Genomic DNA, 13,319 nt, shown 5'->3' on the forward strand with positions numbered 1-13,319 from the left:
CATCTCTGTACCCCACACATACAGATAATTGTAAGGTCCCTCAGTTGAGCAGTGAATTTCAAACACAGATTCAACCACAAAGACCAGAGGTTTTCCAATGCCTCGCAAAGAAGGGCACTTATTGGTAGACAGGTTTTTTTTTTAAAAAGCAGACATTGAATATCAGTTTGAGCATGAAGTTATTAATTACACTTTGGATGGTGTATCAATACACACAATCACTACAAAGATACAGGTGTCCTTCCTAACTCAAGTTGCTGGTGAGGAAGGAAACCGCTCAGGGATTTCACCATGATAGGAGAAAACTGAGGATGGATCAACAACATTGCAGTTACGCCACATTAGTAACCTAAATTACAAAGTGAAAAGAAAGCCTGTACAGAAGAAAAAAAATCCAAAACATGCATTCTGTTTGCAATAAGGCATTAAAGTAATACTGCAAAAAATGTGGCAAAGGAATTAAACTTTGTCCTGAATACAAAAGTGTTATTTTTTGGTAAAATCCAACATCGCTGAGTACCACTCTTCATATTTTCAAACGGTGGTGGCTGCATCATGTTATGAGTATGCTTGGCAAAACTTGAACATGACTATCAAGCAATGATCAACAATCAACTTGACAAGAGCTTGAAGAATTGTTTTAATAATAATAATGTGCAAATATTGTACAATCAAGGTGTGAAAAGTGCTTAGAGACTTACCCAGAAAGACTCACAGCTGTAATCTTTGCCAAAGGTGATTCTAACATGTATCAAGTCAGGGGTGTGAATACTTATGTAAATCAGATATTTCTGTATAGGGTAATGTGTGATTGTCATCAAAACGTCACGCCAGGGTAAGCCTACACAGCCCTTATTTGAAGTGTTTTTAAAATCCCCTTTGGGAAAAATGAATGGTGGAAAAATGATTGAAACCATTTCCCTGTTTGACCGCTAGGTTTTATGGGTATCTATGACTCATACTGTGGTACTCTATAGCAGGGTTTCCCAAACTCGGTCCTGAGGATCAGCTGTGTAGTGGGGGGGCCTTTGGAAAACCCTGAGATAGACGTGAATGAGCTCTGCTGTTGATCTGCAGACTCTCTGTGTTGACGAGGGAGAAAACAACCTGTCTCCTATGTTCCCAACACTTTCACCAAAGCTCAAAGTCGCTCACATTCCATGAGACGGATTTTTTATACTGTATTTTTAATCAGCCGTTTGGTTTGTGAAATTATGTAAAAGTAAAATTGACAAATGTATTTTATTAAAAAAGAAAGTTGATTTGTTATGTAGTATCCATGTACATACTTTTATTTGTGACCTAGTGTATGTATTCTAGTTATTTCCTGAATGAATCATTTGTATTGTGTTTTAAGGAAGTTAATCCCAAGAAATTGAATACATTGTAACAAATTTTTTTCCTTCATAGATGAGGTTAAATCCGTAAAACATGAAAATGTATGATTTATAAAAACAAAAAATCCTATTATACATGTATTATACACACATTTGATGGTTATATGGTTATCAAAAACCTGAAAACATATTGCCATTCTGTTACAATTCAAAACAATTTAAGTCAGAGCATAATAGTGAGAGTAATTTTATTCAGGGTTAAAACTGTTGCTGCATGCGTTAAGACTGAATAATGAAATGTGAAATATATGATTCTGTCCCATGTCATGCTCCATACAGGTTGGTGGAAACAGAACAAATTTATAGTGATATGATGTTAAAGATACAGTATGAAGTAGGATGTATTCATAAAGCGCGATCAAATGGACTGTCGGTCTGGACTGTCGATCTTACACAAAAGGATTTGTTGTAAGAGCTGAAATTGCAATTTATGAATTGTAGATTTGAATTGTTGTCTGAGATGACTGTAGTATAAGAAACCATTATTGTTCATATTTGTTTTGAATTATTAGTGTCCCTTGTGTAAATCAACCTCAATAAAGATATCCTCAAGGAAATGTTTGTTAAAGCAAAATGAGTAGGTTTTATTTGCATTTGAATACAGCCAGTAAAATGAGTCTAGCAGACACTTATCCAGAGCAACTTACAGTCAGTGCATTCAAGTAAGGTAGGTAAGACAACCACAGATCACAGTCATTGAAAATAAAAAATAAAGCAGCTTTCCGCAAAACCAGTGCTAGTAAAACTGATTCATTATTTAAATTACTGATTCATTACATGTCAATATAATCAGGACACAGGAGACTGTAATTTACTGGGATTCTATGGCTATGCTTACACAGGCAGCCCAATTCTGATCTTTGTTCCCCATTATTGGTCTTTTGACCAATCACGACAGGTATTTTTCAGAGCTGATCTGATTGGTCAAAAAACCAATTAGTGAAAAGAAATATCAGAATTGGGCTGCCTGTGTAAATGCAGCCTTAGCAATTCTATAGGAGACGGTAGGTTGTTTTGTCCCTCGTCAACACAGAGACTGCAAAGCTCCTTCACATCTATCTTACAGTGCAAGCCCACCCCAACTACACAAGGATCGGAATGATTGTGCTTTATCAATATCTCCCTATTAGCATAGTGAGGGGGCAAGTAGCCTAGCGGTTAAGAGTGTTGGGCCAGGTTGCTGATTCAAATCCCAGAGCCAGCAAGGTGGACAAATCTGCCGTACTGCCCTTGAGCAAGGCAGTTAACCTCCAACAACAACTGCTCCCGTGGACATTGATTAAGGCAGCCCCCTGCACCTCTCTGATTCAGAGGGGTTGGGTTAAATGCGTAAGACACATTTTGGCTGAATGCATTCAATTGTGCAACTTACTAGGTATACCCTTTCCATTAATATGCAACAGGCAGTCCGCAAGTGGGATATTTAGTCCTCCCAAAGTTTTTAGTTCCGGTTAATTTGCAGTGTACAAATTATTATAATTATGTTCCAACCCCCCCAACCATCCACTCTGACAAAAATCAGCCCGTGGCTGAATCTAGTTACCTACCCTTTCTATATGTGCGGTAATTTAATTATTGATGACATATCACAATGTGTAATTGTTTAGTGCTACTCATTGTTTTACGTACAACATTTGTCAACAAAGTTATCGATGAAAGAAATGTGAAGGATTCTAAAAGTGCATCCCTGTGCAGTACCTGAGGTAATAGTGGATAAATCAGTGTATACTTCCGGTGAGGTTTGATTGTCACAGTATGTTGAGTTTCCGGTTTGGCAGAGAAATCCAGGGCTACATTTTCCCCTGCAGGAGGAAATTAAAAAAAAGAGGAGAGAAACTTAAGTGTCTCAAAGCTAAAAACAAAAACAAATCTGGGTGACTTTGCACATGTCAATAATCTAAAAATACAGAACAAGGAAGTTTTTTACTCAAAGGGAAGATTTGACAAAGCAAATGTAATCCCAAGGCACAACTCACTGCTCGCCCCATATGAATATCTCTCTGGGGAGAGATTTCTCTCTCCCAGATGACGATAATACTTATCCCCTGATTTTGTCATCTTTTGTCCTGGCCGACAGCCTGTTTTGAACAGCATTTCTCCCCTGACTCCCTGGGGTCAACACTGAGAGTGTATAACTGGTCTACCCTTTAGGCTACCAACAAAGGCCAGACTCGGATGCTAGCCTAAGCTGGCTGTCTCAGGTGTTGCCTGCTCCCGAGGCGCAAAGTGCTGGGTAACGTAAGGCATACCTGGGGGAAGACATTAGATCCTGGCCCTCACAGTGTGGTGATGCAGGCCCTAGGGCTCCGGGTGCTTCTACGGTCCAGCAGGTGCAAGCGACTCTCGGCCGTCAAGCAGTAGGTGGTCCCGGGGCTCAGATCTGAGATCAGGAGCTGTTTGGCACAGCCCTCCATTTCAAATGTTTCCTTCACAAGGATTAGTCAGAGAATAGGCTTAGACAGAAGTGCTAGAGATATTGAGTTGTTAATCATAACTCTGAAGACTTCTGAATCACTTGGCAGCACTCATCAAGTAAAAAGCTTGAAGGATTCTGTGAACCTCAACTATTTCAGTAGTTTATAACTATTCTGTGACCATTTTGTCTCAAGTCTTAAGCTCCCTTTATACCTGATGTTAACATGCAACCTTTGTCCTGATCATGTCCACATTCTGATCGTGCCCACATTTTTAGACAGGTATAGACGATTAAAAGACATTGTGATCAGATCTTTCTGACCACCTCTGGAGAAAGTTATTTGTATCTGTATATCTTAAGAGTGTAAATAGATCTGGATGGAAAAACTATTTAAATCATCATTATACCACCCTGTAAAATAATTGACTTATGAATTCATATTACTTTTGGAATAATATCTGTGAAATAATTTGCATACACAGAGGGACAAGGACATCTGGTTACAATGCAGACACAGTGGACAGATAAGAGACACCCTTTAATTACCAAGTGTAAACGCAACAAACCTTGATAAGATAGTGATTGGATCATCTCAATCAGATCCCCAAAAACACGTTAGCGCAAGGTATAAACGGGGCGTTTGAGTTAAAGTTGGAAAATTCCATTGTTAAGGACAATTTACTAATTATAAATAATAGTAGCTAGTTACCTCCTCAACATCACTCTGCATGAGGTGTATAGTAAATGACATTCTTTGCAGCCTGCTCACACTGATCCAGCTGCCATTAGGTCTCCTGTGGGGAGAGCGTGGAGGCTTGAGCCGGACCACAATGCCTTTCTCCGTCACATGAAGTTTCATAGTCGGTGGGCTGACAGAGGCTGCAAGATACAGAGGCCAAACCACGCTGTCTAGTAACGACAGCTCTGAAATTGTAAATCCTTGTTTGCATAAAACACTTCTGATTACCCATATACCATGGATAGTAATGAGAAGCACTTACTCTCCCACTTGGGGTTGAATCTGGCGGATAGGACCCATGGTGATTGGGTCCCTGAGTGGGCTGCATGGACCCTGGCGTAGTACCATTCTCTGGGGTCGGATGTCTCCTTGCTCAGGTCACAGAGCAGCCGGCTGATGCCATGGCACTCCTTTGCATTGGTCCACTGCTTCTCCCCATATCTGAGGTGGGGAGAAATTAAAGGAATAATCTGAGCCTGTATTCATAAAGCGTCTCAGAGTAGCAACCCACTCGGTCCATATAATCTTATTAATTATGATGCATAAAACAAAACGTATCCTAGATCAGCACCCCTACTCTGACATGCTTTACGAATACAGGCCCAGAAATATACATTTAAACAAAGTAGGATAGGTGCATGTCACATCTTGATACATGCACATCTTTCACCTGTGTTTTACTTGTTGTAAAATGTACAGTTTTTATAAGAAAATATACTGAAAAGTATTTGTCATTTGTTTGAACAGAAAATTAAACAACAACTCCTGAATTGCAATCAGCACATGCCTAGCTCATTGTCCTACATGATTTTTGAGCTATAGGATGATATAGTAAACATATTTGTGTTCATATAGTAGCCTATGTCAGATTCACAAAGCTTTGACTCAAATAGTTTTGATACTCACACTTTCCACTGGACAAAGTATTGTTGGTCGTTGGTAGAGTTGGCATGTTGCTTCCAATGCAAGACATTTCTGTAGTCTAGGGAGTGGAATTTCACCTCATGTGGGGCGAAGACATCTAGAGTATATTCTTTGCCTGAAATGGAGACCAGTGTCATAAAGCAAGACATTTTCTCCTAACTGGAAGAGAGATACACATTGCAGGCATTTGATATTATAACCATGCACATGCATTATGTTGAATATTAAGACGGGACTTACTCTCTGAGCAGCGACTGAGGGAGCTGTAGCACAGCAGTAGAGTGTGGATCAGGAGGGATGGCATGTTAGCTGTAGCGCGGTATTATGACATACAGAGCTGGTTCAGCTCTGTGCCCTTTTTAACCAACCATAGTTCCCTTTTTTTAACTTCCATGAGAGGCATTGTTTGTGACGTTTTCCCTGTAATATAGATGATATGAAGGTATTATGACAGAGATCTGGCTCAACTCTGTGCCATTTTTAACTATGATTCTCATGGAAGTTAAAAGAGGGAACAAAGGTTTGTGACGACACAGCACATATGGTAATATAGATAAACAAGCAGAAAATTGTAAAGGCAACAAACTTTGTAGATAATATTTTGGTTTAACACTTGTGAAAATGTATAGAGAAAAAAAAACAGTGCTAATATCAAATGTGCAATATTAAAGTCTGTACCTGCTACTATACCTGCTATATATATATATATATATATATATATATATATATATATATACACACACACACACATATATACACACACACTTATTAGGACCAATGTGTGTGGGCAAATAGCACCTTTGCACGAAAACAAGATAATATTATGCTGGCATGAATACTAACATGTGCTAGTGTAGCGGTGTAAAGTAGTGTCATGGGTCCAGTTGTGTGGGTGGATATTGGCTTGAGGTGTGTGTGGGTATTGGGTATTGTATGAATAGGCATCTGGAACACAGGGTCTGGAACAGATAAAAAGCTGACCTTTACCATACTTCCTCAATTCAAACTTACTTCAACTTTGTAGTAATTGACATTTATGGCAATTTGTCCATACCTGTGACGAAGCATAAATGAATAAACCCCAATGACCTTCAGAGTCAAAGTAGGCTTTGCAGTTGATCAAAACGTACTACCATTTGCATTTAGAAAGTGCATTATCGTAAAAAATACAAATGATCCCATGTAGAATATCTTATGATTCACTTTATATAAATAAAGGTATATTCTATGCCATTTTGTTCTATACTAAACAAAAATATAAAACGCAACATGCAACAATTTCAAAGATTTTACTGAGTTACAGTTCATAGAAGGAAATCAGTCTATTTAAATAAATTAATTAGGCCCTAATCTATGGATTTCACGACTGGTAATACAGATATGCATCTGTTGGTCACGGATTGCTTAAAAAGAAAGGCATCAGAAAACCAGTCAGTATCTGGTGTGACCACCATTTGCCTCTTGCAGCGCAACACTTTGAGTTGAGCAGGCTGTTGATAGTGGCCTATCAAATGTTGTCCCACTCCTCTTCAATGGCTATACGAAGTTGCTGGATTTGTGCAGGGAACTGGAACACACTGTCGTACACGTCGATCCAGAGCATCCCAAACAGGTTCAATGGGTGACATGTCTGGTGAGTATGCAGGCCATGGAAGAACTAGGACATTTTCAGCTTCCAGGAATTCTATGCAGATCCTTGTGACATGGGGCTGTGTATTATCATGTTGAAACATGAGGTGATGGCGGCGGATGAATGGCACGACAACGTGCCTCAGGATCTCATCACGGTATCTCTGTGCATTCAAACTGCCATCGATAAAATGCAATTGTGTTCGTTGTCCGCAGCGTATAACTGCCCATACCATAACCCCACCGACCACCATGGGGCCACCATGTTGACATCAGAAAACTGCTCGCCCACACAACGCCATACATGTTGTCTGCAATCTGCCCGGTACAGTTGAAACTGGGATTCATCCATCCATGAAGAGTGCACTTCTCCAGAGTGTCTGAGGCCATCGAAGGTGAGTATTTGCCCACTGAAGTCGGTTACGACGCCAAACTGCAGTCAGACCAAGTCCCTGGTGACGACAACGAGCATGCAGATGAGCTTCCCTGAGACGGTTTCGGACAGTTTGTGTAAAAATTATTTGGTTGTGCAAACCCAGCTTCATCAGCTGTCCGGGAGGTTGGTCTCAGACGATCCCGCAGGTGAAGAAGTCGGATGTGGAGGTCCTAGGCTGGCGTGGTTTCACATGGTCTGCGGTTTTCAGGCCGGTTGGACATACTGCCAAATTCTCTAAAACGACGGCGGCTTATGGTAGAGAAATGGACATTCAATTCTCTAGCAAGAGCTTGGTGAACATTCTTGCAGTCAGCATGCCAATTGCATGCCTCCTCAAACTTGAGACATCAGTGGCACTGTGTTGTGTGACAAAACTACACATTTTAGAGTGACTTTTTATTGTCTCCAGTACAAGGTGCACCTGTGTAATGATCATGCTATATAATCAGCTTCTTGATAAGCCAAACCTGTCAGATGGATGGATTATGTTGGCAAAGGAGAAATGCTCACTAACAGGGATGTAAACAGATTTGTGCAAAACATATGGAACATTTCTGGGATATTTTATTTTAGCTCATGAAACATGAGACCAACACTTTACATATTACGTTTAAATTTTTGTTCAGTATATTTTCTGAATATCCTTGTGTGACAACAACGGTAATTTAGACGTTTTCTCAAGAAGAAGCAAATCATGTGCAGGCATACAAAGAGTTAAGAAGAGTGTTTTTGTTTAAGTATCCTGACAACCTTTGACGTGGTTGCCTTGGAGCCATTTTGGGGCATCCCCAGCTGTTCTATCCCATCACTGTTTCACGGCGGCCCTCCTTTCTCCTCCTGTTGATTTACACCTGCTCCCCATGAGAGCCAGGCTTTTGTAATGGCCGTGAGGCTCCCACTTCACATACATTCTCAGAGCTAGAACAATGGGAATATCTGATTTACTTTTCACTGGTAGTAATTAAAAGGCAGAGGAATTGTCTTCTCTTACTGGAAACTAGTCTAGGGGCCTCTTCCTGATGCACAGTCTGCCCATGCCATTTAGAGGAACGAGCGGGTAGTGATTACTTAAAATGTCAAACGAAAGCAAACATAGACATCCGGCGTTTCTTCCTTATTTAGTAGTAGTAGTACCTTTGTGAGGTAGCATTTCAATAACAGCAGTTGAGCTCTTTCCTGTTAAGATCTGCTCCACTATTCATTCAATACTATTTGTTTGGCTTTGCTGAAATATCTACTTCCCTTCCTCTAGGGTAGAATTTCATTGACATGAAAATGTCCTTCAGACATCCCTGCAAGCATAACAATTTGTTTGCTCTTTCAAAACTGTATTTAGTATCATAGTAATTCTCCCTCTCTAGCTTTAAGCACCATCTGTCAGAGCAGCTCACAGATTACTGCACATAGCCCATCTATAATTAGCCCAAACAACTACCTCTTCCCCTACTGTATTTATTTATTTATTTATTTAGCTCCTTTGCACCCAGTATTTCTACTTTGCACATTCATCCACTGCAAATCTACCATTCCAGTGTTTTACTTGCTATAATGCATTTACTTCGCCACCATGGCCTATTTACTGCCTTTACCTCCCTTATCTCACCTCATTTGCTCACATTGTATATAGACTTATTTTTCTACTGTATTATGTTTGTTTTACTCCATGTGTAACTCTGTGTTGTTGTATGTGTCGAACTGCTTTGCTTTATCTTGGCCAGGTCGCAGTTGTAAATGAGAACTTGTTCTCAACTTGCCTACCTGGTTAAATAAAGGTGAAATATTTTTTTTAATTTTTTTTATTACAATAATCAATTTAATTTGCTTTTATTATATATATATATTAGTATACAGTGCATATATATATTAGTATACAGTGCATTCAGAAACTATTCAGACCCCTTCATTTTCTCCACATTTTGTTACGGTACAGCCTTTTTCTAAAATGGATTCAATAATTTTTTCCCCTCATCAATCTACACACAATACCCTATAATGATTGTGTTGAGGCACAGATCTGGGGAAAGGCACAAAAACAAATCTCTAGCATTGAAGATCCCCAAGAACACAGTGTCCTCCATCATTCTTAAATGGAAGAAGTTTGGAACCACCAAAGACTCTTCCTAGAGCTGACCGCCCGGCCAAACTGAAAAATTGGGGAAGAAGGGCCTTGGTCAGGGAGGTGACCAAGAACCCGATGGTCACTCTGACAGAGCTTCAGAGTTCCTCTGTGGAGACAGGAGAACTTTCCAGAAGGACAACCATCTCTGCAGCACTCCACCAATCAGGCCTTTATGGTAGAGTGGCCAGACGGAAGCCTCTCCTCAGTAAAAGGCACATAACAGCCCGCTTGGAGTTTGCCAAAAGGCACCTAAAGTACTATCAGACCATGAGAAACAAGACTCTCTGGTCTGATGAAACCCAGATTGAACTCTTTGGCCTGAATGGCAAGAGTTCAAGTGAAGAAACCTGGTACCATACCTACGGTGAAGCATAGTGGTGGCAGCATCATGCCGTGGGGATGTTTTCAGCGGCAGGGACTGGGAGACTAGTCAGGATCGAAGGAAAGATGATCGGAGCAAAGTACAGACAGATCCTTGATGAAAACCTGCTCCAGAGCACTTAGGACCTCAGACTGGGGAGAAGGTTCACCTTCCAACAGGACAACGACCCTAAGCACACAGCCAAGACAACGCAGGAATGGATTAGGGACAAGTCTTTGAATGTCCTTGAGCAGCCCAACCAGAGCCCAAACTTGAACCCTATCGAACATCTCTGTTGAGACCTGAAAATAGCTGTGCAGCGACGCTCCCGATCCAACCTGACAGAGCTTGGGAGGATCTGCAGAGAAGAAAGGGAGAAACTCCCTAAATACAGGTGTGCCAAGCTTGTAGTGTCATACCCAAGAAGACTCGAGGCTTGTAATCGCAAAATCAAAAGTAACAGTCAATGCAGCTGGTGGCCACACCAGATACTAAGTACTGCAGTGCATCTCCTCCTCATGGATTACACCAGATTTTCCAGTTCCAGCTATGAGATGTTACCCCACTCTTCCACCAAGGCACCCGGACATTTCTGAGAGGAATGGCCCTAGCCCTCACCCTCCGATCCAACAGGTCCCAGACGTGCTCAATGGGATCGAGATCCGGGCTCTTCGCTGGCCGTGACAGAACACTGACATTCCTGTCTTGCGGGAAATCACACACAGAACGAGCAGTATGGCTAGTGGCATTGTCATGCTGGAGGGTCATGTCAGGATGAGCCTGCAGGAAGGGTACCACATGAGGGAGGAGGATGTCTTCCCTGTAACGCACAGCGTTGAGATTGCCTGCAATGACAACAAGCTCAGTCTGATGATGCTGTGACACACCGCCCCAGACCATGACGGACCCTCCACCTCCAAATCGATCCCGCTCCAGAGTACAGGCCTCGGAGTAACGCTCATTCCTTCAACGATAAACGCGAATCCGACCATCACCCTTGGTGAGACATAACCGCGACTCGTCAGTGAAGAGCACTTTTTGCCAGTCCTGTCTGGTCCACGACGGTAGGTTTGTGCCCATAGGCAATGTTGTTGCCGGTGATGTCTGGTGAGTACCTGCCTTACAACAGGCCTACAAGCCCTCAGTCCAGCCTCACTCAGCCTATTGCGGACAGTCTGAGCACTGATGGAGGGATTGTGCGTTCCTGGTGTATCTCGGGCAGTTGCTGTTGCCATCCTGTACCTGTCCCGCAGGTGTGATGTTCAGATGTACCGATCCTGTGCAGGTGTTGTTACACGTGGTCTGCCACTGCGAGGACAATCAGCCGATTATGATTTTTCAACGCCGATACCGATTATTGGAGGGCCAAAAACCCTGATACCGATAAATCGGCAGATTATTTTTTTTATGTATTTATTTGTAATAATGATATTTACAACAATACTGAATGAACACTTTTATTTTAACTTAATATAATACATCAATAAAATCAATTTAGCCTCAAATAAATAATGAAACCTGTTCAATTTGGTTTAAATATTAAATAATAAACAAAGTGTTGGAGAAGAAAGTAAAAGTGCAATATGTGCCATGTAAAAATGCTAACGTTTAAGTACCTTGCTCAGAACATGGGAACATATGAAAGCTGGTGGTTCCTTTTAACATGAGTCTTCAATATTCCCAGGTAAGAAGTTTTAGGTTGTAGTTATTAAAGGAATTATAGGACTATTTCTCTCTATACCATTTGTATACTGCTCAAAAAAATAAAGGGAACACTTAAACAACACATCCTAGATCTGAATGAAAGAAATAATCTTATTAAATACTTTTTTCTTTACATAGTTGAATGTGCTGACAACAAAATCACACAAAAATAAATCAATGGAAATCCAATTTATCAACCCATGGAGGTCTGGATTTGGAGTCACACTCAAAATTAAAGTGGAAAACCACACTACAGGCTGATCCAACTTTGATTTAATGTCCTTAAAACAAGTCAAAATGAGGCTCAGTAGTGTGTGGCCTCCACGTGCCTGTATGACCTCCCTACAATGCCTGGGCATGCTCCTGATGAGGTGGCGGATGGTCTCCTGAGGGATCTCCTCCCAGACCTGGACTAAAGCATCCACCAACTCCTGGACAGTCTGTGGTGCAACGTGGCGTTGGTGGATGGAGCGAAACATGATGTCCCAGATGTGCTTAATTGGATTCAGGTCTGGGGAACGGGCGGGCCAGTCCATAGCATCAATGCCTTCCTCTTGCAGGAACTGCTGACACACTCCAGCCACATGAGGTCTAGCATTGTCTTGCATTAGGAGGAACCCAGGGCCAACCTGGGTTCCTATGGGTTCCTATGGTCTCACAAGGAGTCTAAGGATCTCATCTCGGTACCTACTGGCAGTCAGGCCTCCTCTGGCGAGCACATGGAGGGCTGTGTGGCCCCCCAAAGAAATGCCACCCCACACCATGACTGACCCACCGCCAAACCGGTCATGCTGGAGGATGTTGCAGGCAGCAGAACGTTCTCCACGGCGTCTCCAGACTCTGTCACGTCTGTCACGAGCTCAGTGTGAACCTGCTTTCATCTGTGAAGAGCACAGGGCGCCAGTGGCGAATTTGCCAATCTTGGTGTTCTCTGGCAAATGCCAAACGTCCTGCACGGTGTTGGGCTGTAAGCACAACCCCCACCTGTGGACGTCGGGCCCTCTTACCACCCTCATGGAGTCTGTTTCTGACCGTTTGAGCAGACACATGCACATTTGTGGCCTGCTGGAGGTCATTTTGCAGGGCTCTGGCAGTGCTTCTCCTGCTCCTCCTTGCACAAAGGCGGAGGTAGCGGTCCTGCTGCTGGGTTGTTGCCCTCCTACGGCCTCCTCCACGTCTCCTGATGTACTGGCCTGTCTCCTGGTAGCGCCTCCATGCTCTGGACACTACACTGACAGACACAGCCAACCTTCTTGCCACAGCTCACATTGATGTGGCATCCTGGATGAGCTGCACTACCTGAGTCACTTGTGTGGGTTGTTGACTCAGTCTCATGCTACCACTAGAGTGAAAGCACCGCCAGCATTCAAAAGTGACCAAAACATCAGCCAGGAAGCATAGGAACTGAGAAGTGGTCTGTGGTCCCCACCTGCAGAACCACTCCTTTATTGGGGGTGGCTTGCTAATTGCCTATAATTTCCACCTGTTGTCTATTCCATTTGCACAACAGCATGTTAAATTTATTGTCAATCAGTGTTGCTTCCTAAGTGGACAGTTTGATTTCACAGAAGTGTGATTGACTTGGAGTTACATT

The 13,319-nt window shown here is 42.2% G+C and overlaps 1 protein-coding gene across 1 annotated transcript; it reads right to left on the bottom strand.

Moving 5' to 3' along the window:
• Positions 1 to 2,383: 2,383 nt before the first annotated feature.
• On the bottom strand, positions 2,384 to 5,938 carry il22ra2 (interleukin 22 receptor, alpha 2). Its single transcript, XM_029765156.1, has 6 exons — positions 5,717 to 5,938; positions 5,459 to 5,591; positions 4,815 to 4,993; positions 4,523 to 4,692; positions 3,647 to 3,823; positions 2,384 to 3,199 (listed from the first exon to the last, which is right to left on the bottom strand). Exons 1-5 carry the CDS (start codon positions 5,778 to 5,780, stop codon positions 3,674 to 3,676), a joined length of 696 nt encoding a protein of 231 aa, XP_029621016.1. The 5' UTR covers positions 5,781 to 5,938; the 3' UTR covers positions 2,384 to 3,199; positions 3,647 to 3,673.
• Between the last annotated feature and the right edge of the window lie 7,381 nt (positions 5,939 to 13,319).

Source organism: Salmo trutta, chromosome 10 (assembly GCF_901001165.1).
Source record: "Salmo trutta chromosome 10, fSalTru1.1, whole genome shotgun sequence".
Lineage (NCBI taxonomy): Eukaryota > Metazoa > Chordata > Actinopteri > Salmoniformes > Salmonidae > Salmo > Salmo trutta.